Source organism: Macrotis lagotis, chromosome 4 (assembly GCF_037893015.1).
Source record: "Macrotis lagotis isolate mMagLag1 chromosome 4, bilby.v1.9.chrom.fasta, whole genome shotgun sequence".
Taxonomy (NCBI): domain Eukaryota; kingdom Metazoa; phylum Chordata; class Mammalia; order Peramelemorphia; family Peramelidae; genus Macrotis; species Macrotis lagotis.
Window position 1 is genome coordinate 116,234,155 of NC_133661.1, and position 27,638 is coordinate 116,261,792.

A 27,638-nucleotide genomic window follows, 5' to 3' on the forward strand; every position below is an offset into this window, starting at 1 on the left:
AAAAAATGTTACCCATGAAACCATACCTTTTTGCTCCTCACTTGGTGCTCCATCACTGACAGGTTTGTAAGACAGCTGGTAACTTTCTACAGTGTCATCAGAGAATAGACTCCAGCATACTTTGACTGATGTCCCAGTAGCTGAGTTAGGTGTTTGTGTATTGATCACTGGAGCACAAGGAGCTATATATAGCAAAGGAAGAAAAAGATAAGCTAGAGATAATGTTGGAGAGAGATTTATTTCAAGCTCTGCTTGCTTGATGAATTCATAAAAGCTCAGTGTCTTCTAGTCCCACCCATAATGACCTTTTTCCATTCTATTTTTTTTCCTTTCTAAATAATCAAGAGCAATTATCTAGAATGAGAATTTCTCCTTCCCTGAACAGTTCTGGGGAAAGATGAACAAATTTTTATTCTCTAACTCCTTTTTCAGGACTCCATATAGAATACCTTCAACCCTTCTTATCTTATTTGGTGTATCTCCCTTTACCAATCATCTCTTGTGAGTTTGGGAGGCACAGATTAGTTTCCCAAAATCTTACCATTGATTAACATACAGATAAAATTGTTTCCATGAAAGAATTGTCTTCTTCACAGTTGTTTCCATAAAGAGTTAAGAGATGCTTTATTCTCATTAGTTAACTTGAATGGTGGTCACTTTCTCATTCTATGGTAAACAATCCCTGGCAACCTAAGCAACTCAAATGAGTTCCTCCCACAACATCTCATTCCCCTAACTATAAACAGAAAAATTAATGCCTTCCTAGACACTGGTTTCCTTAGAAAAGAAGAGCTTTGCTCTTTTCATGGTGGCAAAGAATTGGAAATTGAGGGAAACAAGTTATGGTATATGAATGCTATAGAGTACTATTGTTCTATAAGAAACCATGAAATGGTTGGACCTAGAGAAGTATGGAATGAATTACAGGAACTGATGCTAAGCAAAGAGAGCAGAACCATGAGAACATTGTACATATTAACAACAACATTGTGAGGTGATCAACCTTGATGTAATGCAGAGAACTAGGACAACCCTAGGAGACCAGTTATGGACAATGATATCCACATCCAGAGGATGAAAAACAAAACAAAACAAAACAAAACAAGAAAAACCAACAGAATCTAAATGAACATTACATTCACTTATTTTTAAAAATTTCTCATTTTTTCCATTAGTTTTCTTTCTTTTCCCTTAATCCTAACTCCTCATACAGAAAATAACCTATCTATAAATATACTAAACACAAATGTTTATGTACAATATTTATCAGACTGTTTGCTGCTGAGGGGAGGGGGTGGGAAGGGAGGGTGGTGTAACTTAAAAATACGCAAATTTCATAACATGTAATTGAAAAATAAAATATCATTGGGGGGGAAAAAGAAAAGAAGAGCTTTTGCATGTAAATCAGGTGGGGAAACAAACATGATTAATCTCTAATAAATTCTCTAAGAATGGGGGTGGGAGGGGAAGTGGAAATTAAATCACCAGCATCAGAGTAGTCCCTGATCCTGCAAGATAAAGCTCAAAGTCTAAAGCAGTGGCAATAGTTGGAATTCTGGCAACTCTCCTCCTGTCCTATATCACAACCTTGTTACCTCTTAACTTCTCCACTCTGAAGGCATTGTGTAATGAAAATCACTTTAGCCAAGAAGTTTGACAATGCTTGTACTACTTATGCAATTTTTTGTGAGTCTATCCATTTCAGTCAACCTTTGTGTTTCTTTACTTCCTATTAGATTCCAACATTCTTTGTTGCCTCATTGTGAGTTTATGTCAATATGCCAATTATGAATTGGAGCTATTGATATTCTTAACTTAAAAAGCTGAGGACCAGAGAGAACCTACTGGATCATCACTTCTCCAAGGAATGTCTACCTCATTAGGAACGACAGAATCTCAAGACTGGGGCAAAACTCCAGGACAAAAATGAGAAAGGAGTAAAATAATTGTAATCATGCTGTGCCTTGTGAGTTGATGAGGAAAGGGATGCATCATTCAGGAAGATTTCCTGATTATGGGAGGAAAGAGAGAAAGCTTGGAGGACCTTGGGGTCCTTGAGTATAAGCTTAAAGTTCAGAAAATGTACCCATATTTAGGAGTAAAGTTAGACAGGCAGAAGAGAACAAGTAATTGAGTGCCTGTGGAGGGTGGGGTTGTACCCCACTTTTAGACTGGCTCCTAAGATGTTATGCTTTGTGGAATAGGGGAGACAAGGAGTATGAAGAGGTAAAGTATGTGCTATTCCTTATAGATTTGGGTTTACAAAACTGGAACACATGAGATTGTTTATTTCTTTTCAAACAATGTGCCTGGACTTTGAATAGCTACCAGGAGGTGTATAGCAATGCCTGGCTTTTATGCTCATGACCTAATATATTTCTATTCTACTCTGCCTTCTTTTCTATTAAAGAAGTACAATAATGTAGTTATTAACTAATCACTATTTTGTACTCAGCATAATATGTTTAAAACACTCCTGTGGTTTAGAGAAAGATTTTAAAATGCAAATGTTTAGTTACAACTTTTGATCTTTCTCATTAACCTTCAAGTATGATGAATTAGTACTTAATCTTCTAATGATCTTCCTTCTTCCTCAAGCAGAAAACAATCTTTAAACTCATTCTGATCCTTTTCTGACCCTAGTAAATACTTTTAGAACACTTGTAGAGTTCTGGCTCTGGTTTCTGAACTTCAGAATTTTAAGGTATTTAAAAAAGCTCTTGGGGCGGCTAAGTGGCGCAGTGGATAGAGCTCCAGCCCTGGAGTCAGGAGTACCTGAGTTCAAATCTGGCCTCAGACACTTAATAATTACCTAGCTCTGGGGCCTTGGGCAAGCCACTTAAGCCCATTGCCTTGCAAAAAAAACTTAAAAAAAAATAAACAAAAGATTAGGGGGAGGCTAGGTGGCACAGTGGATAGAGCACTGGCCTTGGAGTCAGGAATACCTGAGTTCAAATATGGTCTCAGACACTTAATAATTACCTAGCTGTGTGGCCTTGGGCAAGCCACTTAATCCCCTTGCCTTGCAAAAAAAAAAAAAACCTAAAAAAGCTCTTGTAGGCAACTTCTCTAGGCCTTTGAGCATTCTCTAGGAAACTAGACTTGTAGAATGAAGTCCACCTGGGAGAAAAGGCATGAAATTAATTTCTTGGCATACTCTATGATCACTCCCATATTCTCCTGTGTCTTCTCTGAAAAGATATCAAAACGAAAATTGAGAGGATGCCCCTCACTTGAGGAATGGCTGGACAAATTGTGGGCAGACTTCAGAAAGAACTTACATGATCACAAATCAAAAAAAAAAAAGAAAAAAGGTCAAAATTAGAAAGGGAGAAAAATCATATTGCAGTATGATTCAGTACTTCATAAAATTCATGGCCTTTTACCATTCAGAAATGTTACTCTGTAACAGCTTTATGAATTATTTCCTCCATTATTCCTTTTATTTGTTCTATATTTCTATAGAGCTAATCTCTTTAGTAATCTCCAGGTTTCCAGAAATCTATTCCCCTCTCCTTAAAAAAAATGAATGAATGAATGAATAATATGAGATCACTCAGTCTTAAAGGGACCTTTTTCAGGCTAATAGTTTAAAAACATTTGAAGAGAATGGAATAAACATTTTAAACAAAATTTATTTCTATCATCTACCAGTATAAAATAGGAATAAGAGCTTGATGCTGAGCTGCTGGCCCTAGGATCTATTGCTTCTGTTACTGATAATGTTTGGAAGAGAACTACAAGTTCTTTTTTTTTTAATATAAATTTATTTAGGGGCAGCTAGGTGGTGTAGTGGATAAAGCACCGGCCTTGGAGTCAAGAGTACCTGGGTTCAAATTCAGACACTCGATAATTACCTAGCTGTGTGGCCTTGAGCAAGCCACTTAACCCCATTTGCCTTGCAAAAAAAAAAATAAATTTATTTATTTAGTTTTCCAACTACAGGCAAAGATAATTTCCAACATTCATTTTTTTATAAGCCACATTTTTCTCCCTTCCTCCCTTCCCTCCCCTCTCCCCTTGAGAGCAAATAATCTGATGCAGGTTATACATGATACATGTTAACTATATTAAACAGATTTCCATATGAGTCATGTTGTGGAAGAAAAATTAGAATAAAAGGGGAAAAAAAGATAGGGGAACAAACATAAAGAATAAAACAAATTTTAAAAATGTAAAATAATATGTTTTGGTTTGCATCAAGACTCCAAAGCTCTTTCTCTGGTTGTGGATATTTTCCATCACAAGTCCTTTAGAATTGCCTTTGATCATTATTAGTTGATGAGAGCTAAGACTATCATAGTTGATCATAACACAATGTTGATGTTAATGTATACAATAGAGAACTCCAATCTCTTGACACCAAGATTTCACCTCGAAATTTGTGATCAAGTATATGGCACATTCTTGACTAAGGATTTCAGGTTTTGAAGCGGAGGGTGGAAAGCAAGGGTTTTGGGTTGTTTGGGGTTTTAACTAAAAAGGAAAGAAGGGGGGAGGTTTAGGGAATAAAATTCAATTTGCAAGATTTCTGATATCCTAAATTTGGACTATTAAGAATAGGCCTAGGGGCAGCTAGCATGTACCCTGGAGTCAGGAGTACCTGGGTTCAAATTCAGTCTCAGACACTCAATAATTACCTAGCTGTGTGGCCTTGGGCAAGCCACTTAACCCCATTTGCCTTGAAAAAGCCTAAAAAAAAAAAAAGAGTAGGCCATCACCACTTTAAGATTTTGAAGAGAGCTTTCCCCAAATCTTCAAAGAGATATGAATCATTTTGTAAGACTTAAAGTATACACAAATGAGTCATTGTTGTAACTATTATCATTCTACAGCATCAGACTTTGGTTTCTAAGAGGAATACAGATTAAAAAAATCATTTTCTGGTATTCCTGGCCAGTGGTTCATTTTGTTTTCATGGAACACTGCTAAGCCTGCTAAACCTAAAGAGAATTTTTAATGTGTGGTTTATGCTAATTGGTACCATTATTTTATAGTTACAACATAGCTTTCTACGAGATTTTGTGGTGAACAATTCATCTAATCAGGGAAAGGGAACTGGGTCAACTTTTCCTGAAATAATCTTGCAAATAAGTACAAAGCTTTTACTGACCCTCCAACTTGTTTAGCCAGCCCTCTTCCCTAGGAGAATTTCAAGTACTACAGTTAAAGAAATAAAAGCAGCAATACTTTCCTGGAACAAACTAAGTGAATTGGTAGCTATTTCCAACGCTGATCCAGCTGTGAACTCAAAATGACATCTTAATCCTGCCTAGTGACAAATCTAAGGCCTTAAAATTCTTAAGGGCATAGTTACTATTGGGCACCTTTACCCACCAATAGTTAATATTCTGAATTCTATCCCTTAAGAGCTTCTGGAAGTAAAGATAAAAAATTTGAAAGCTAAAAGGAAAATGTATTTTTCTAAGATATGACTTTAAAGTTTAAATCTTTCTTTTAGGTAATAAATGGAGAGACATTAATGTGGAACAATAGACATTTCCCAAGTATCAAGTATTCAAATTTGAAATTGACCCCAAGCTAGGCCATTGATTAATAACTACCTGGAATGGCATTAATAGAATCCATCAGCTGCTCAATGTCGGAGAAATCGATGGTTTGGTCTTCAAAATCTGGTTGTGTGGAAAGCTCTATATCTGTTTTGGTTTTCAGGAATTCTCCAAGTCTGCTCATTTAAAAGACCATGTTAACAGTGCATAGAATGATGTGTTGGGATATTGCTTATACTGTTCCATCCCTGCTAATGGAGGGAGGGGGAGTTATTTGTTCTGCTATTCAATGCAGAAAGCATATTTTTATTTCTTAGGGTTAATTTTCTGTTGGTTGCATAGAAAATGTGAACAGGAATTCTGGAATTTTTCCTAGCTTTGATCTTTCTTTTAAGTATGTTCAGCATTGGAATTAGGTGTAGACACCCTTTGCATGAAAGCCATAGTTATTGTGTAAGAAAGGACTCTTTAGAAATGCACATAGTGCAAAGTCAGAAAATTCTGTTCTCTGTGGCACTTAGGTATTTTTTAGAATGTTAAATCACAGAAATTATAGCAAAGGCTCAAAGTCTCTGCTGGTCACAACACATAAGGGGTGGTGATCAGGGGAGCAGCAGGGTGGGAATTAGGGTTCAGTTATACTTTTCCAACTTTATAGTGTTTTGTCCTAGTCCTGGGTAAGTGAATTATAAAAGCAACAATAGTAATTCATGCAAATAGAGTGCTTTGAGGTTTACAAAGCAAAGGCATAAGAGGGTATATTAGAAACTATCTCCAACCAAGGTGAGATAGAGACAGAGGAAAGCAGGAACAGGCAGAACTCTCAGGATAGAGATTAAGGAGACATGCACGAATTTCTGACCACTAATTTCAGAGATGGGACTGGCCCCTCAGATTCTAATCTGTGTTAAGAAGGATTCCTAAGCTTTAATTCTCAAATACTCTTTCACCTGTGTTTGGTCTTTCAGGGCCTTCCTAGATCTGTTCTGAGGTCTTATAGTACAAAGAAGGGTTTCTGCTCAATAGCCCCACCACAGACACCCATTCCAAGCTCTTCTTGTCAAGTGCTTTGTCATTCCTCTTTCCCAGAAACAAGGGACATATGGCTGTGGTACCTATGGTCATTGATTTATCTTTCCATACACATTGTTGGACTAAGAATTTTAGGGACCTAGAATCATATCATCACACTGTACTGCTACATGCTAGAAGTTCTATCCAATATAAAACTGTATAGAATATTCTCCTGGTTTCTATTGTTCAGCTAGCAACTCTACAAATAAAGATTCTAAGGACTCTGATCTATAAACTTAAGCAGGGTGGCCAAAAGACTTGATTTCAAGTCACAGTCACATCGTTCCTTAATACTGGTCAAAATAGTGGACCTCAGATTCCTGCTTGACTGTATCTCTCAAGGAAGGGATGGGGAGTGTACACACACACACACACACATCCCCAAACTCTGAAAGGGTTTCCCAAACCCTTTCCCATTCCCAAACCAACAAATCAGCCAAAATACAGACTTACAGGGGCAATTTTTCAATTTTTGCTATTGTGAATCAATTCAGTCCAGTATATCTATGATGGTTGAAATTTTGTTTTACAAATACTGATGAATTAAATTCTAAAGCAATTGATTTTTATAAGTTTTACTCCTTTTTTCTTTAAGCTACAAAATTTTTAAAATTATTGTTTTGAATTTTCATTAATATTCAATCATCTAAGTTATTAATAGCACACAGAAGGGATTCAATTAATTTGAAATGAATTTGTTAAGTGCTTATCACATGTATAGCATAATGCTAAATTCTAGGGACATAAAAGTAAATGAAACCCTAATTAATAAAAATGTAAACTCTAATGCCCGAGTAAGAGAAACAGTTGTCCTGCTGTACTCTTTAATGGTCAGATTTCATTTAACAAAGCAACCAACATTTATTGTACATGATACATGTCAGGTACTGGGTGGGCTGGTAATTGGATATATTAGTGAAAGGAATAAAATCTATTATTTCATTGATAAAGGGACCCAAGGAGGAAACTGACTCTAACAGTGCAGATTGGCACCTTCTCTAAAACCCATAGTATTAGAGTTGCCCACATACTTGAGAGTTTAAATGAGTTAACACTTGGATCAAGATCTTTCTATCTGAGGTGACTGAGTCATCCCATCTCTCAGGTGTTAGAGATGCAAAGAAAAAAAAAGAGATGATCCCTGGCCTCAAGGTCCTTACATTCTACTGCAGGGGGAGGGATGGGAGTATTAGATTGTGACATGTATACAGTTGAAATTAGAAGTTTATTTAAGAAGGGAGAGAACATTAAATAACTTGAGATGATCAGGGAAGGCTTACTAGAGAAGGTGGCACCCAAGTTTCAATAACTTTTCTCTCTTCAAGTGCATATATACATCTTACACACATATATATGACATATTTATTAAAATATGTAAAACTATTTCCAAACCCTTTAAATATTAACTTTCTAGTCTTTAAAAGTGTATCTCTAGTTGGCTGTATCTAAGCTCAGTTATTTGTTTTTCTTTAGATTTGAATTATTAATCAACAAATATTTATCAAGCATCTGCTGTTTGCAGGTACAGTGTTAAGTACTGGGATGATAAAGAAAAGCAAAAGAAGTCCTAGCCCTGCCCAAAAGTTCACTGAGGGGGGGAAACAAACATGAAGATAACAACATATACAAAAGATAGAGGAGATGAAAGGTAATCCCTCATATAGGAAGGTCCTTGAAGGTCTCTTTCAAAAGGTGGTATTTTAGCTGGGTTGAGTTGAATCTTAAGGAAACTAGGGACTCTAAGTGGTGGGGAGGTATAGAGAACAGTCAAAGCAAAATTAGAGGTGGAATGTTGTGCTTGAGGAACTGTAAAGTAAGCTGCAAATGTGACTGGACCATAGACTACAAAGAGGGGATAGAAGTCTAAGAAGACTGGAAATGTAGGAAGGGGTTAGGTTGTAGAGAACTTTAAATTCCAGGGGACTTTATATTTGATTCTGGAAGTAACAGGGAGACATGGATTATCCTGTTTGTTATGATGCAGTCAGAACTAGCCTTTAGGAAAATCACTTTGGTGGTTGGGTGAAGGATGGATTGAAGTGGGAAGGACTCAAAGTAGGAACACAGTAGAATTAGAAGGTTATTGCAGTAGTACAATTGAGAGGTGATGAGGGCTTGGAAGAGGGTGGGAGTTATGGGTAGGAAAAAATATAGAATGATAGGAAAATTAGGAATTAGATAGGCCAGATTCTACTCCTATCTCTGTCATCTGTAAAATTAGGGGATTAGGTTGAACTCACCTGTAAAATTAGGGGAATAGAATGGTCTCTATGTTTGGCTGTAAAATATTAACATTCTAAAGTCATTTATGTTTCAATCTATATCCCAGCAACTTAGTTAATTAAAGTTGAATGTGCTTGAACACAGAGCAGGGTAAGCAGAGGGGAAAAGAAAAGAAAATGTAAAGTATGTCAAAATACAAATATTACCTGTCAGCCATTGTTACTGCATCCTGGAAAGAGAAGGGGGAAAGGGGGAGGGAATTTAAATGAAAATGGTGATTATTTCACATCAATGAAAATTGTGTTTACATAAAGCATTTAAAAGGAACTACAAATCAGATTTAATTTAACAGATTTTATTCCAGTTGAGATACTCTTGGCAAAAATCGGTTGGTGCCAAGATTAAGTAGAAAGCTAATGTTGAAACACCCAGTTTACTTTTGATGCAAGCAGCCTCTTACATTTGACTGAGGGATAAAGAAAAGGGACTCTAAACTACTTTCTCTTCTAGAGAGAAATTATTTCCAGATCTCTCTTGTTTCTCTCTGTATGTACCAACCTCAACTTGGTTTCTAGGGATGTGCTGTTGAATAGATCCTTCCTTTGCAAATATTTGTTGCAACTAGGGGTAGGATGACCTGATCTCTGTCCAAAAACACTGAAATGAGAGGATGCTGACAACATCTCCATTTTTCTAGCAGCATAAAAACATCCAGGTTTAGTTTGGATTACGAAAGTAGGATGGCTTTGTGATTAGTGGTATAGGGAGCTCTCAGATGAGGAAACACCTTCTACCTATGAGAGGCAGCCCTTTCTTTACCATTTATAGTCTTAGAGAGTTCCTTAGGACCTGGAGAGGTTGAGTGATTTGCCCAGGTCATATGTTAGAAGCAGGTCTTAAGTTCAGGTCTTTTTGTGTTAGGGGCTCCATTTTTATCCACTATACCATGATGCCTCTCAGCACCTGACTAACAAGCATATTAACTAATAGGGTTGTTTTATTTGGGGAGGGGGAAAGGGACATATTTTACTGATTGAAAAGATGAAATTCAGCTTTAAATTTTTATGAAGATTATTCATTAAAAATGGAAAACTCTCAGATGGTTCCTTCTTCCTGTTGACCATAACCCAAATAAGTTTCTCCTTAACACAATTCATCTTGTGCCCCCAGTGGCAGTGTCTCCTCACAGATCTAAAGAGTCTTTGCCACTTTGTGGCCTTTTGTTTTAGTCTCTTCTTAACTGAAACAGACCTTAAAATTGGTCTTTCATGTTGCTTTCCCAGCCATGGGCTTTGAACTTTGCCCCACATTCCAAAATGAAACACATCTCTTCAGGAGAAAGAAATATTCAATTAAATTCCACAAATGTTTAATGAGTGTCAACTATGGGCAAGGTACTATGATGAACAAAACACTTTCCCTGCCCCCAAAAACACCAAAGCTGCCAGAAGTAAATTAAATTTGAGGACATAAGTTGCTACTCATTACTCTAGCAAGTGATAGCCCAGTTTAGACAAAGCTAAATTTAAGCAATTTTGGTTTTCTAATTTGAGCTAAAGAAAATGAAAAATGGTCTGTTAATGCACTCGCTTAAGGTGCAATGAAAGCTGCAAACTATTTGTAAAAACAGGCTATAATTTGGTGATTAATTATATTAATAGCAAAGTTTTACAGAAATTAAAGCAACTTGCAAGCAGACTTGGAAGGCTTATTAGGTAGAGTGAGTAATAATAATAATAATAATAATAACAACAATAATAATAATAATAAATAGCCTGCCATTTCTATCTTATAAATAACTGATATTTATTTGAAAAATAATTGGGGGGGCAGCTAGGTGGTGCAGTGGATAGAGCACCAGCACTGGAGTCAGGTGTACCTGAGTTCAAATTGAATTCCATACACTTAATAATTACCTAGCTGTGTGACCTTGGTTAAGTCACTTAACTCTATTGCCTTGCAACAAACAAAAAAAAAGAAAAAAGTAATTTGGGGGACTTAGGATTTAGAGCTGAAAAGTACATTAGAGTCCAACAAAACCCACTACCTCATTTTACAGATGATGAAACTGGATCCCAGAGGAGATGAAGAGACTTACTCAGGGTCACACAGAGTAAGTTGCTAAGGTAGAAACTGAACCTGGTTTTTCCTGACTCCTCATCTAGTACTCTATCCACCGTGCCATCCTGCCTTTCAGAAATAAAGCTTCATTGGTGATGTTGAATAAGAATTCTAAGGGACATTAACTACATTTTGTCCTATTGGAAACTTGATTAAGGATTTTCCTTATATCTCTACTCATCTCTAGGTTGTCCAATTTTTCTTCTAATGTTGATTATGAAGCCTCAATATCAAGGTACATGATGCTCACTTGTCTACTTTTTAGATTCTTGATTCAAAAGAGTAATTGTGTTTACAATGACAGACATTATTTGCCCTTTAATTAAAAAAAAAAGCCTTACTGACAAGCCCAGTTGAGTTGAGGAAAAAAACACCAATGGAGCAAAGTCACATTCCTTGAAAGAAAATAAACCATCTAGGACAAATTGGAGAAGCTTTCTGAAATCTGGAAGCAATTAAAACATTAGGCTTCTCTTTCTCCTAGAATCGGGCATTAGGGAGTATTTTTAGTTTGTTAATTTTTGGGGTTTTTTCTTCTTTTAGTAGAAGGCTTAACACCATGAAATGAGAGAAGTGCTCAAAGCTGGTCCCTGCTCTGCAATGAAAAGAACTATCTGCCCCAGCTACTTTGGAGATTACTGCAATTACACTTCTCAGGTTGTATCAGCTGCTCAAAACAATGTGGACTGTTTGCATCCACTGCTTTCCACACAGGGAGGGCTGCAAAGGGGAATGACTGCTATGCTGGCTGAGCTAAACCAAAAAGAACATAGGGATTGGTCCTGAGAGAAGAAACGAAAGGGGAAGAAGCCCAATGTCAATGGGAAGAGGATTAGAAGGTCCCTAAGGTGGCTTGACATAATGAAAGTAGGAGGATGTTGGCATGTGAACTTTCCTCCTTTCTGTCCAAATCCAGGACCACTGCTGTGCTATGCAGAAAAGCACCCACGCACAAGGTCACAAGGCAGCTCGGATTAAGAAGACCTAATGCTGGGTTGGAAAATATCTATTATTTCCCCTGAAGGGGCACCTGCCAAAGAAAATGGTGCCTCTAGATAGGGAAGGCTAACGGGATCATTAATCGGTCACTAGGGGGTTTCTTTATGTATGTTTCAGGACATTCCTGAACATTCTATTATTTCGTTGAACTGTTAGGAAAAATGAGCAAGAGAACAAAACAGAATGTTTGATGTAACTCCATCCTCAGGTGAAAAATAAAATCTTAGCCACGAGTAATAAGTGATATAATGACAAAAAGATAAAATCTCAGCCATGGGTAATAGGTGATATAATTACAAAGTGGAAAAAAGTTTCCTAGGTAGCAAGGCCTAACTTCTCAATTAGATGTTTACTGACCTATAAATATACAATCCAGATTCTTCAAAGCTCTATTACCCAGGGGTGGTTAGGTGGTACAATGGATAGAGCACCAGCCCTGGAGTCAGGAGGTACAGACTGGAGTTCAAATCTGGCCTCAGACACTTAACAACTACCTAGCTGTGTGTCCTTAAATGGGCAAGCCACTTAACTCCATTGCCATGCAAAAAAAAAAAAAGCGCTCTATTACCCATCATCAACTGGGGGCTCTCCTTGTCACTAGGAAGAATCTACAATTATGAACCCTGTGAGCTATAGGTCATTATGCTTTCTTGATTCCTAACTCTGAAGAAAGAGCCTTTTTCCTTTGTGCTATCGTGGTTTGAGCATCTCCAAAGGATTTGGAAGTTAGAAAGACCTTGGTTTAGACCCCAGCCCAGACACTCATCGTCTTTGTGACCCTGGGCAATGCCTCAGTCTCAGTTTCCTCTTATGTTAAATGGGGATAACAATATCTATAGCACTTACATGCCTGGGGTGTTGTGAAGATCAAATGAAATAATGTATATAAAACATTTTACAAACTTTAAAGTGCTATGTAAATGTCAGTTGCTGTTACTATTATTATTATTATTATTATTATTATTATTATTATTATTATTATTAGTTCTTTGAGGCTTCTTTATATGACTTCTCAAGCCATTGGCGCCAGATTAACAAGACATATAAAATTAATGATCAGCATTCCTGAAGAGGAAGTATAGTGTAATTCAAAGAATACTGGACAGAGTCTCAAAGACCTGGCTCCACCACTAAATATCCACAAGATTCTAGACAACTCATTCCCTATCTCCAAAACTAGTCTATAAAATAATGGATAGGCTTAGATGGGTCACTTCTGTGTAGTCCTCTTCATCTCTTACCTTCTATTTTTATTTGTTACCTAAATTACTCATAGCTTTGTTTGACTGTTCCATAATTTATTCAAGTGCCAAGGGGATGGTAGATAAACAAGATAGTACAGAAATAGTCTCTATCTGAATTAATTATCTCACTTCATGTTCTAGTGGGTCTGGAGGAGGTCTAAATGTTTATTTCCGGATTCTCAGTCTTTCATACTAGCAATCAGCTTCCTATATGGTCCTGAAGTATGTGAACTGAAAATAATCCTTGAGCTATGAACTACATTAATCCCCCTAATAAGAGGAAAATGTACCAGGGAAGCCCCATTCAGAGTCAAAGATTTTCACTGGCAATAAAAGCAATTCATGCTTTAATGATATAGGGATCAATAAGAGAATGAGGAAGTCTAACCTTGTCCCTAACCATGTCTAATGCCTCTTGAGCACCTATCAGAGATGTGACACCTCTTTTCCTTGGGCATCTCTAAAAGCATACCTGGATTACATGGCCATGTTATCCCTGTGCTGTGTTTTATGATTTGTAAACTGTTTCTACATTTATTTTCTTATACATTCCTTTTCTTTCCCTTTGTGGGGTAGATAGGCTAAGGGTAGGACCTGAGATTTCAATGATACCAGGAAATTCTTTTTTTTTTTTTTTAGATTTTTCAAGGCAATGGGGTTAAGTGGCTTGCCCAAGGCCACACAGCTAGGTAATTATTAAGTGTCTGAGGTCAGATTTGAACCCAGGTACTCCTGACTCCAAGGCCGGTGCTCTATTCACTGTGCCACCTAGCCACCCCGATACCAGGAAATTCTTGAGTGAAGAACCTTCTTTTACTAATGAGTGTGGATCAGCATCTCTTCTGCAGCTTTTGGCTATAGAGCAGGGGCTTTTGCCCTGGGATACACACACTGGTTCATGGATAGATTTTGGGGGTGAAATCTATCATTTTTTTAGATTTTTTTTTTTTGCAAGGCAATGGGGTCAAGTGACTTGCCCAAGGCCACACAGCTAGGTAATTATTAAGTGTCTGAGGCCAGATTTGAACTCAGGTACTCCTGACTCCAGGGCTGGTACTCTATCCACTGAGCCACCTAGCTGTCCGGGAATCTATCAATTTATGGTGGGGGTAAATTGTACTCTCTAATTGAAATTCAACATTTCCTTTATGAAATTTAAAAAAAATTATTCTAAGAAGAGGTTCACAGGTTTTACTAGATTTACAAAGGTATTCCTTCTCCTCACTGCCCCCCCATCCCTCAAGAGGCTAAGAGCTAAGAATTGCCTTAGAGATTCCTCAAATACAAGGAATTAAGTAATTTGTCCATGGTGGCATAGCCAGTATATATCAAAGGTGAGGCTTGAACCTAGACTTATCCTAACCAAAAATAGATCACCATCTGCTATACCATGTTGTGAATAGGTAGCTGGGAAAAAAAGTTTTTATCTCTATTTTACAAATGAGACAGGTAAGATGAGGTAAAATCACACAGCCAGTTAAATCAGAGGACTAGAATCCCTGTCTTTTGACTCCTGGTTGTCAGTATGCTTTATCCTCTTACTACCATATCACAAAGTCTTCTTGAACACTAAATGGCAACAAAGGTCATTGCCACTAGTGTCCTGGACCTTGAACATTGTGCCAGCACCAAAGGGATGATGGTAGCTCTGGAAGAAGCTGAGAGATGTTCTTGAGAATGAGAATCAGCAGGAGAACCTGTTCAGTGGGGAGTGTGAAGAGAAGAGCAGATAACTGTAGATGTGCTGAAGCACAATTCTTAATTGGGGAACACTGTTGGGCAGAAACCATCCCAGATTGGGATGATGGACAGCCCTAAAGTAGAGACCAACCAGAATGAAGTAGGGAATGATGGGATGGGTATTGGATTTGAAGCTGGAGAACCTGAGTTTGGCTCCCATTTAGCCTCTCCCTACTTGCATGACCTTGAGCAAGTTACTGAACATCTCTATGCCTCAACCTCCTCATATATAAAAAGAAAACTAGAAAATTGGCAAATTTCCTTTTAACTCTAAACCTATGGTTCTCTGAATTCCTTTGCAGGCCTATGAACCTGAGATTGATGAAACTACAGGGATTCTGGGACCCTTTTAGGGGGTCTATGAGATCAATTTATATGAGTGTATAATAGTCTATGAGAACTATTATTTTCAAAGTAATACTAAGATACTTTAATGGTAAATATTGTATATATATATATATATATATATATATATATATATATAATTCACATAAATAAAAGCTCTTTGAAGTCCTTAATAATTTTTAAGAGTGTAAATTTTAAGGAGTCCTGAGATCAAAAAGTTTGACAACTAAAAGCTATCATAGCAAAACAAATAACATTTATGACATATGCTCAAAGTTTGTAAAGAAAGGCATATTGGGGGCGGCTAGGTGGCATAGTGGATAAAGCACCGGCCCTGGAGTCAGGAGTACCTGAGTTCAAATCCGGTCTCAGGCACTTAATAATTACTTAGCTGTGTGGCCTTGGGCAAGCCACTTAACCCCATTGCCTTGCAAAAACTAAATTAAAAAATGCACATTGTTCTTTTCAGTCATACTCATCTCTGACATCAGACTGAAGTCAGTCAAGTGATGGGATCAACTGAGGATTTTTATATAGTTTCATGGTTACTGATCTAGGTCATTAATGCTTACATTACCCTAAAGACAAAGTAAGAATCTAGAAGGTAAAGCTAGGGAATTAAAGCCAGTATAAGGACGAAGGGGCCTAGTACTGAATCTGAGCTTAAGGGAGCATCAAAGAATACAGAATGTATTGGTGTACCACAAAAGTCCAGTTCTGAATATTAAATGGCAAGACCAATGCAGTCACACCAATGATTCTGATGACAACCAGTTCACTAGCATGGGAGGGATGCTTCAATGACAAAAAAGAAAACAATTCCTTAGACTTTACATTCTACAGTTAAGAGCAAGCAGGAAAAATTCAAGGCAAAAATTCTGATAGATGTCAGGGGGCTTCTGCTGCTTTATAAAATTGGACAGCTCAGGCCTGCCAGCTTACCCTCTACTGTCTGGCCAACCTCTTGGGATTTAAAAGGATTATCTATACAAGAGGTATCAAACATGAGGGCCATAACACTTCCAAGAAGGCTCAAATGAGAATAAAATGTAATTGGGAAATATTTAACAAAATAAGTAAATATACAATATCAATAATATTAACATATATTTCTTTCTAAGTCAATATGTGGTCTGTATATTTCCTTCACTTTTAGTGGCCCCAATTTCCATTGGAGTTTGATACTTCTGATCTATATTGATACACACCAAACACACTTTATAACTGGGCAGATGGGGGAACCCTATAATGGAATCCAAATACTTTATGAGCTGCAGACATAGGCCCCCAGTCTCTCTCCTTGTACTACTGCCATCCTCTAAGGCCTGAAAAGGAGTCTTTGCTATAGAAACCTTCATACACCTTTAAAGTCAATGAACTTCAATTTAATGATTAGCATTGTCTGTTACCTGTATATAAGAGGAATTCATAAATCTTACTTGAATCAGGTGGCTACATGACGCAGTGGATAGAGCACTGGCCTTGGAGTCAGGAGTACCTGAGTTCAAATCCGGCCTCAGACACTTAATAATTACCTAGCCATGGCCTTGGGCAAGTCACTTAGCCCCATAGCCTTGCAAAAACTTAAAAAAAATCTTATTTGAATTACTCTATTAGATGTAAGGTTATTTTTCAAGTTATATCTGCTGGATTGATATATATATATATATATATGCATATATATATATATCCCTATAGACTACAGATTAACAAGAAAATGGAGGTAGGGGTATGAAATTAGTAGAATCTGAGAAAAGTAGTCATGCTATGCCACCCTGAAAAACCTTGTGGGTTTCATAGTTCTGGATTCCCAGAGGTAACAAGAGTACTTCAAGAAAATGTTTTCCTGGCATCATTAAAGATTATTTGTAACAAATAATTGTGTTATCAGGTGAAGGAAGATGTCCCAAATGTTAGGTATCTGGACTCTTTGCAGAATCTATGGATAAATGTAGACCAGAATTGCACAAGACAAGAAGGCATAGTTGGGTTGCAATTTGTACCACTGTAGGGAATGCCCATGTGGATGAGGTCATAGATTAAGTAAATTACTATCTCACAGAAATCCTGTCAACTGCTACTTCACCTGCAGATGATGGCCCCTTAGCCTTGGAAAGTGATAATATCACTCACCATTAATACTCAAAAACATCAAGCTATTTTACACTTTCAGTCAATTTGGATTATTCTAGGCTGGGATAAGTAAAATCTATGTAAGTTAATGCTTTACTTAAGTATCATTGCTTACCTTTATGAATTCAATCTTCTCCTCATGGCAGATTTCCTCAATTGTTTCCATCAGTTCCTTACAAGTGTCAAGATTTTCACCACAACTGACCAGTTGTCCATATAATGCTTCTATTTTCTCTCTCTTTTTTTCCCCTAAAGCTTGCATTTTTTCTTCATATTTCTGAGCAAGAGTTTCTAAGACCTCATTATAATGTAATTCAAAGTTCTGCTCCTGTCTTCCAAAATTCTCCTGTAAGATATTTGAGACAAGTTATTTTAGTTTATATGACCACAAGTCATATCATTTTCACCCCTATTTTATAGTTAATCAGCTTAAAATGTCAGTTATTGAAATTAAAGAGAGAAGGGATTTTAAGATCAACTAATTCAATTCCTCAGTATAGGATATATAGAAAAGGAAAAGGAAGGCTAGGAAAATTAAGTGATTTGTCTAAGATAACAAGGTTGATAATGGAAGACCTAGAGCTACAACAAAGGTCTTTTTATTCCTGGTCATAGTAAGTCAATAAACATTGTATCCTGGAGATACTAGTTGTAGCAAAAGATAGTTTTTTCTCTAAAGGAGCTGGAAGTTTAATGGAATAGACAACATATAAACAGCTATATACAATAAGGTATGATAAATTGGAAATAATCAACTGAGGGAAAGCATTTTAATTAAGGGAGATTGAAAAAGGCTTCCTGTTTCTGGTGTAAGATGGTGGACAGTCAGTGAAAAAGCATGATGGAAATGTTTAGAGGCAGTGAGACTGCTCTAGACCTGAAATCAGGAAGACCTGAGTTAAATTTGAAGCAGATGCAAGTATGATCCTGGGCAAGTCATTTAACTTCTATCTGCCTCAGTTTTCTCAACCATAAAATGAGGATAATAATAGCACCTCCATCTTAGGGCTGTTCTGAGGACCCAATGGGATATCTGCCATGCCAGTAGGGGCTTAATAAATATTTCTTTCCTTCCTTAGAGATCATTTATTCTATCTTCTATATTATACAGATGAAGTAAGATTAGGCAATTTATTCAAGATTACAAGGCAATAAATGACAGAGCCAGAATAAAAAATCCAGGTCTTTAGACTCCCAAATCAATAATCCTATCTAAATTCCTAGGGGTTGAGGGACTGATGGGAAGGTTGAGGACAGGGGTGAGGAAGGTGGCAAGATCAAGAACTCAACCCACTTTCTGAACATTCCATAGCAAGGATAGTATAACTTAACAATGAAAACAGGCAGTTAGGTGGCACAGTAGATAGATTCATCTTCCTGAGTTCAAATCTGGCCTCAGATACTTAGTAGTTGCGTGACACTGGGTAAGTCACTTAACCCTGTTTGCCTCCATTTCTTTATCTGTAAAATGTCCTGGAGAAGGAAATGGAAAACCACCCCAGTATCTTTACTAAGAAAACCTCAAAGTGAGTGTGTGGGGGTGTCACAATTGGAAACAAAACAATAACAACAATTGAAAGTTTTTAAACTAGTTTCTATTCTCAAAGGATGCTGAGGTTCAGTCAGGTTAAGGGACTTGACCTAGGCTATCCATTTACATTACTGGTAAAACCTGAACTCAACTCTTCCAAATTTGATCCCAGTGTTTTTTTTCCAAAAATATGACCTTGAATGCTATTAAAGGTAGATTCTGTCAGTCTCTCATTGGCAGTCTCATTTCATTTCTGTCCTGAAACCTTTGAAGAGTAGTTTATATAATCTGTTAAAAATCTGCCTTTTTCTTTTTTCTTTTTAGAAAGATTTTACTTATTTTCAGTTTTAAAATTTTTCCCCTAATCTTGCTTCACTCCCCCTCCCCCCACAGAAGGCAGTCTGTTAGTGTTTACATTGTTTTCATAGCAAACATTTATCTAAGCTGAATGTGATGAGAGAGAAATAATATCCTTAAGGAAGAAAACTAAAGTAGAAGAGATAGAAAAATTACATAATAAGATAATGGGTTTTTTCTAAATTAAAGGCTAAAGTCTTTGGTCTTTGTTTAAACTCCATAATTCCTTCTCTGGATACAGATGGTATTCTCCATCGCAGATACCCCCAAATTGTCCCTGATTATTGCACTGATGGAATGAGCAAGTCCATCAAGGTTGATCTTCACCCCATGTTGCTGTTAGGGTGTACAGTGTTTTTCTGGTTCTGCTCATCTCACTCAGCATCAGTTCATGCAAATCCCTCCAGACTTCCCTGAATTCCCATCCCTCCTGGTTTCTAATAGAACAATAGTGTTCCATGACATACATATACACAGTTTGCTAAGCCATTCCCCAATTGAAGTACATTTACTTAATTTCTAATTCTTTGCCACCACAAACAGGGCTACTATGAATATTTTTGTACAAGTGATGTTTTTACCCTTTTCCAACATCTCTTCAGGGTATAGACCCAGTAGTGGTATTGCTGGATCAAAGGGCATGCACATTTTTGTTGACCTTTGGGCATAATTCCAAATTGCTTTCCAGAAAGGTTGGATGAGTTCACAGCTCCACCAACAATGTCTTAGTGTCCCAGATTTCCCACATCCCTTCCAGCATTGATCATGGTCCTTTCTGGTCATATTGGCCAATCTGAGAGGTGTGAGGTGGTACCTCAGAGATGCTTTAATTTGCATATCTCTAATGAGTAATGATTTAGAGTAATTTTTCATATGGATCCCTTTGATTTCCTCATCTATAAATTGCCTTTGCATATCCTTTCACCATTTGTCAATTGGGGAATGAAACCTGCCTTTTTCATAGAAGTATCTAATCTCTAGGTGGCGCAGTGGATAGAGCACAGGCCCTGGAGTCAGGAGTCCCTGAGTTCAAATCTGACCTCAGACATTTAATAATTACCTAGTTGTGTGGCCTTGGGCAAGCCACTTAACCCAATTTGACTCGCAAAAACCTTTGAAAAAAAAGTATCTAACCTCCAATCTCTCTTTTGTCTGTTGAAAATATATTTTCTATAATTTCATGTTCTGTAGGAATGAAAAAAGGCTGTCCAATATTCTTTCCCAAGCTTACAGAAAGTTAAAGATATAATCATAAAGCCTTAGAGTCAGAGGGGGGCCCCTTTAATGCTTCCTGATAGCATATTTTCTATCATTTGCATCAATGAACATACACATTTACCAACGGTGCTGTGCTAGAAGCAGGGGATACCACAACAAAAGGCAATCTCTGCACCTAAGGAGTTTTTGATCTCATTGAAAATAAGACTTACAAATACAATATATTTATAATCTCAGATAAGGCAGCACATAAATTTATGGAGCTGTCATGGGAAAAGGGAGAAATGTGGGCTACAGTAATAAAGAAAGACCTTGTGGAGGGGGTGGAAAGTGATCTGAAGAATTGGTAAACTCTGGCTAAGTGGGGGGGGGCGCAAGGCTAAGGGAATTACAGTCAGAGAGAATAACATGAGTAAAGACTCAGAGGCCAATCTGCTTATGATTTCTTTGGAGGACAGCAAACATACTAATCTAGGGTGGCTAGAGTGGAAAATATGAATTGAGGAATAATTAGAGAGATAAGATTAAATGAGTGGGATAGAAAGAGAAAGATGATGGAGAACTTGTGAAGAGCCAGACTGTGAAGAATTTTAAAGTCAAACTAGAGTTTGCATTCTATCCTAGAAATAAGTTCCTCATCTCAGATACATCTCAGAATGAACAATGCCTAAACTTTTCATCATGTTCTAAAATAGAATTTTGTCTTTCCCCCCTATAGCCTGCCATTCTTTTTAATTTTTCTCACTTCTGACTAGGGTACCATCTTCCTTCCAGTCACCTTGTTTCCAATCTTAGGATTACTCTGAATTGCAATTAGCCCTCCCCTAAACATTCCATTCTTGTTAATTCTACCTCCATGATATCTCTCATTTTTCACATAGTCACTGTTCTAGTTCAGGTTCTCATCAACTTTTACCTGGCTTCAGGGATGTGTTAGAGCTGACTGTTAAATTTTCAGTGTGAGCATTTACACCTAGGAAATGGAGAACTACATAACTGGGTTTGATTTATTGTTTTGTTGATTGTCTAGATTTAAGAAAGTTCTGGAGCATGGAAACAATAGCAAGATAGGTTTTCTATTAATGAGTCATTCTGGAATCTATCTCATTTTAGTATCCTGTAGGGGGAAATAAAGACAGGCTTTGTAATCAAAGTGGAAGAGGAGAAAAGGAAACTTCAACTCAATTAGATCCTATATAAAGGAGAAAGAAACTTTCTTTTCAGATTGTAAGAAATATAAAAGCTTTACCAAACTAAAAAAATGCTGGAGAAAATATTAATAAGACAAATTAAATTTAAAAATGTGTTGTGGGTGCATTCCTCCCTCCTTCAGCCATCTGTTAAACATTCACTAGTATATATACCCTTGCTGGCCAATTCCCAATGCCTTCAAATTGGTATTCCTGCCTCTGGTTTTCCCCTTCATCCATCTGTATTTCATACACCTGTTCAAGTGATATTTCTAGAGTACTGATCTGAACATATGTCATTCCTCTGCTCCAGAAGTCCTAAGTGATTCCCCATTACCTCTGTGATCAAATAGAAACTCATTCTTTTGGCATTAAAAACTTTTTTACAACTTGCTTCTTTCTTGCTTATTTTTTGCAAGGAAATGGGGTTAAGTGACTTGTCTAAGGTCACACAGCTAGGTAATTATTAAGTATCTGAGACTGAATTTGAACTCAGGTCTTCCTGACTCCAGGACCAGTGCTCTATCCACTGTGCCACCTAACTGCTCCCCACACAATTTGCTTCTAATCTACTTTTCCATTCTTACCTGTCCAGTGAATTATGTACTGTCCAAATGTCACATGCTATCCATCATATGTGACATTTCATCTCTGGTCTCCACACCCTATGCACTTACCTCCAAGAATTCAAATTCTTTAAAAGTTTTACTCAAGTGCTACTTTCTGCAGGAGGCCTCTCCCAATTCCTCCAACTTCTAGTGTCTCCTGCTTCTCAATTGCTCTTGGGTTTACTTTGTGTATATATATATAATTTGCTTTAAATATGCACATATTGTTTCTCCAAATTGACTATAGGGTCCTTTTTCTTTGTATCTTTAACATGTTGATTGCCTTACTAAATAAGTCAATTAACCTTTTTAAGACTCATTTTGTTTTAAAAAAATTTTTTAAAAGACTCATTTTGTTCATAAGTAGAGATAATGATGGGTGATAGTAATTAAAAAAGATGTTGTATGAAAATTGGTTCACAAGTTTTCAAATGCTATAGGTAGTTACCTATTAATTACTATTATTAATAAACAATCATTTATTAAGCACCTAGTCTGTATTAGGCACAGCCTAAAGACAAAAACAGCCCCTTCCTTCAATGAACTCACATTCCAATGGGGGAGACAACATGAATATTAATTGGTACATGCTAGATAATTCAGAACAGATGCCAATTAATGTCAGAGGAGGAGGTACTACTAGTAGGAAAACTTCTAGCTGGAGGTGGCATTGTAGCTGAATCTGAGCATTCCAGGAATGGTGAACAAAGCTAAAAAATGGAATATGGAGCACTGCGTATGAGAATTACTAAAAAGTCAGTATTATATGGGCCCTGTCTAGGTCACAAGGTTGCTCTGAGGATTATGTGGGGTAAGTAAATGAAAGCACTTAGAAAACATAAAGGACCATACAAATATAATTAATTAATAGTAGCTAAATACAATTTAGGAAGATTATGACCATGTTTGCATCCCATTCCAATCCACTGATGCATTTCCTTAAATATAATTTCCTTAATTCGTCTTATAATTTTAGAGCTGACAGCAATACAATTATCCAAGACAATTCTGAAGGACTCACAATGGAAAAATCTGTCCACATCTAGAGAAAAGAACTGATAGAATCTTTATGTAGATCAAAGCATCCTATTTTCACTCTATTTTTTGCATTTTTTTCCCTTTTTGGTCTATTTCCTCTTTCACAGTATGACTAAGGTGAAAATATGTTATACATGATTACACATATATATTCTATATCAGATTGCTACTGTTTTAGGGAGGAAATGGGGAGAAAGAGAGGAAGGGAGAAAAAATTTTGAATTCAAGTTTTAAAAGGAATGTTAAAAATTGTCTTTACATGTAATTGGAAAAAATACAATTAAAATAATAAATTTAACACTGAAAGATATTGCACATGTATAATCTTTTTCAGATTGCTACTGTTTTAAGGAGGAAATAGGGCAGGAAGAGAGGAAAGGAGAAAAAATTGAAACTTTTTAATGAATGTTAAAAATTGTCTTATATGCATTGGAAAAATAAAACATTATTAAAATAATAAATTTAGTGCCAATAGAGACCTTACAAAAACCCTCATATTCTCTCCTGATTTCACTATGGGAGTGTCAGTAGGCAATAGCTGGCATAGTATGGGAGAGTATTGGACTTTGAAGATCTAAAGAATGCCCACAAGTTCAAATCTTGTCCCAGGTACTAGTTCTAGCTAGGTAATCCTGCCTCTTGTAGCCCCAGTAAAATGAAGATAATAATTACCTCAGAGTTATTGTTAGAATCACATAAGATGCATAAAGTATTTTTCAAATTTAAATACTGGGGTGGGAGGGAATTGAGACCTAGAATGATTCAGTCATCTACCCAAGGTCATGTGGCTAATGAGTGACAGACTTGGACTAGGATATGATTCCCAGTGTAGTTTTCTTTCTCCATACTACACTGAGTCCTTTTGTACTTGGCCTCAGCCTCGGGCCAGAACTTTGAAACAGGAAGATCATTCACTGAAGAATAGGAGGAACAAGACCATAAGTTCCATAGGTCTACCTGTCAGGTATTGCCAAAGTCCAACAGCAAGAATTGTTAGCTTATCTGTCAAATATAACAATCATGTAAGTTTGTATCATTCCTGCAGATCATTTTGCAGTTTGCAAATTATCCCTACAAAGGATAGAGGTAAAACAGATCTGAGTGCTAAGTATAAATTAACATAACTGTATCTGACTGGTAAAAGCTTAATTAGAGCAGAAGTACCAGGTTGTCAATGAAGAAGGGGGCTCCATGGCCAGAATCATAAGAGGTGTGGGCAGCTAAAGGTCAGTTTGTTTCAGCTGGTTTCCTAACAGCATGTCACTGCCCTTTGGAGCTGGAGACCTCAAAGCCAGGCTTCCACCTTGTGCTTGATTGGCCTCATTGTACTATGAAAGAAAGCTGCAAATGTGTAAGATACACTACACCTCCCTCCAATTCCCTCCTTTCCTCTCCATCCCCTGCCGAGTCTTTCATGGCTATATCCTCTCACATTAAATCTAAGTCTAGAGTGGCCCTCCCGAGTCTGGATAGGCAGTCCCTACCTATCTAAATTTTTTTCCCATTATATACCAATCTCAGATCTTATTAGATCAATGCCATTATCTCTTGAAAATCTAAGCTGGTTCTTGATTCTCCCTCACCCTTCAATCCAATACATTGCCAAGGTCTATTGATTTTACCTTAAAAAAAAAACCAAACCTAAAAAGTATTTCTCATATTTGCCTTGACATTGCCCCCACCCTGGTACAGGATTTCATCACCTTACTGTTTTAGGTCTCTCCTCCCTTCAGCCTATCCTTCACTCAGTTGTCAAAGTAATCTTCCTAAATCCCAAGTCTGACCATTTCAGTTCAACTCTCCTCCACTCAATAACTTCCAGTGACTTCCTCTTATTTTTTTTTGTTTTGTTTTGGTTTTTTTAGGTTTTTGCAAGACAAACAGGGTTAAGTGGCTTGCCCAAGGCCACACAGTTAGTTAATTATTAAGTGTCTGAAATCAGATTTGAACCCAGGTACTCCTGACTCCAGGGCAGATGCTTTATCCACTACAACACCTAGCCACCCCTCAGTGACTTCCTCTTAATTACAGCATCAAATACAAAATCCTCTGTTTGGCTTTTTAAAATTCTTCATAATCTGCCCTACCTCCAACTCCACCTTAGTCTTTTTGCACCTTACAGCTCCCCCCACCCCACCCTTCAGTCCAGTGACACTGACCTCTTCGCTGTTCCTCAAACAAGATACTCCATCTTTTGACTATGGGCATTTTTATTTGCCATCCTGAATATCTGCAATGCTCTCTTCCCTCACCTCTTGGTTTCCATAACTTCTTCAAGTACAGTTAAAACCCCACCTATTTTAGGAAACCTTTCCCAATCACTTTAAATATTAGTGCCTTTATTGCTTATTATAATTTATCTCATATATTTGTTTGTACATGATTGTTTTATGTTGCTTCCTCCATTCAGTTGTGAGCCCCTCAAAAACAGGGACCCATCTTGTGCCTTTCAGTGAATAGGTTCTTATTAAATTTTTAATGAATGACTACCACTATGCCTTACACATAGACTCACATTACTGTGTGAAAGTCACTTAGTCTTTCTGAAACTCATTTATTCCCTTACCAAATGAGAGCTTTGAACTAGATGATCTTTTTTTTTTGCAAGGCAATGGGGTTAAGTGGCTTGCCCAAGGCCACACAGCTAGGTAATTATTAAGTATCTGAGGCCGGATTTGAACTCAGGTCCCCCTGAGTCCAGAACCGGTGCTCTATCCACTGGGTCACCTAGCTGTCCCCTGAACTAGATGATCTTTAAGCATCCTTCTAGCTCCAGTTCCTATCATGTTCCCTTCAACCCCCTTTTCTTGGAAAATCCTCTCCTCTCTCTGAGTTCAATCCTTCAAAGCTCAACTCAGTTCTACCACCATTATCTTCCTTACTCCTCCAATCCTCACTGAGTTCTACTGTATCCATCCTCTGCCTTCTCTTATGGCACTGTATTACAAGTGTGCTGGCAGATTGATGATGAATTAGTTATTAACCCTACCACTCAATTTTGTACTTAATCATCTTCAGCTCTAAACTGTTGGCTATTGTTTCATGTATTAGTCTTGTCTATCCGACTGTAAAAAAAACACATGGCATATACATTTATTTTATATTATATATTTTACATATTTTATATGTATAAATAAAATATTTTAAATGCTTCTTCAAGAATTTGAAAAAATGATTTTATGCTTCTCTTTCCTCATAGCACACTGAACAATTATTTGCTTTTACCAGGTTTTCATAGAACTGTAAGCAACTATTTTACCCCCTGGGGATCATACTATGTCCAGGACAGGCAGCAAGAAAATCTTCAGGTCAATTTTATCACTTATAATTATTCAAAAAAAATGTAAGAATCATTAAGAAAAATTCAGAGAAATGGGAAAGGGAATTAGTTACTGTAGCAACTTATTATCTAATAATTTTGGTGTTCAAGGGCAAATCCCCTTTCCTAGTTATGGCTTTGTTGATTGAGAAACCCAAAGCAAGATAGGAATGGAAAACATTCCTCAAAAAAAAAAAAAGCTTCATTAGTATTTTAAGGTACTCTGTTATGTGGGGAGATTTCAAGTGAAAATAGTGAATTAGACGCTCCCAGAGGCATTCTCTTTAGTAGTTTGCCAGCTTGGACTCTCCTCCTCCAGCTAATGTTTGGTGAAATTGCTGAGTAGTCAGTTTTCCTTGCTGACAGCTGTTAAATGTTAGGGATACACAGAAAGCAGGGTAATATGATAGATGCCTCAGAAGCACAGATAAGTTCCTGAAACCAGGAGTGAGTAGTGTCTTCTGTATGATTCATGTAGCCAAAACTCTGCTATCACCTCACAGATCAGGTTCCTGCCCCCTACCACAAGTAGGAAGTAATTATGGAAATATAACTGACCTTTTCAAGAGACAGTCATCAGTTTCTTTATATGTAAAGTGAGAGAGTGGAACTAGGCATGCTCTAAGGTCCTGCCCAGCTAAACATCTATGACAAGACACTATTACTTGTTGTTTCTATCTGTTGCATTGTGGTAGTAGAGTCATTTAGCTCAACAGTCTTAATTTATAACCAGGAAGCATTTTAATTGTGATTTTTCACTAAATAGTAGGAGCAACACATATATGCTAGTTTAAGACAAAGGACAATGAAGCATAGTAAATGGGTGGAATTTAATTTCAGAATGTGGTTGAGGGAAACATGGAAAAGTCACTTTTATTAACAGAATATAGATTTTAGGGGCTTCACTCTTCCTCTTCCCTGGCACAAAACTGAAAAGCACAGACTTTAGTGTCAGAGAACCTGAGCCTGCCTCTTATACTTACTACCT

General features: G+C 37.1%; 1 protein-coding gene across 6 annotated transcripts in view; it reads right to left on the bottom strand.

Moving 5' to 3' along the window:
- Positions 1-27,638, bottom strand: part of FSD2 (fibronectin type III and SPRY domain containing 2) — an 89,874-nt gene that overhangs the window by 37,895 nt on the left and 24,341 nt on the right. For all 6 annotated transcript variants that reach the window (XM_074233955.1, XM_074233956.1, XM_074233957.1 and 3 more), the window contains 4 exons: positions 17,505-17,735; positions 9,014-9,036; positions 5,565-5,686; positions 27-182 (listed from right to left, as the gene is read on the bottom strand). In XM_074233955.1, the coding sequence (XP_074090056.1) occupies positions 27-182; positions 5,565-5,686; positions 9,014-9,036; positions 17,505-17,735 (532 nt within the window). The remainder of the gene's footprint in view (positions 1-26; positions 183-5,564; positions 5,687-9,013; positions 9,037-17,504; positions 17,736-27,638) is intronic.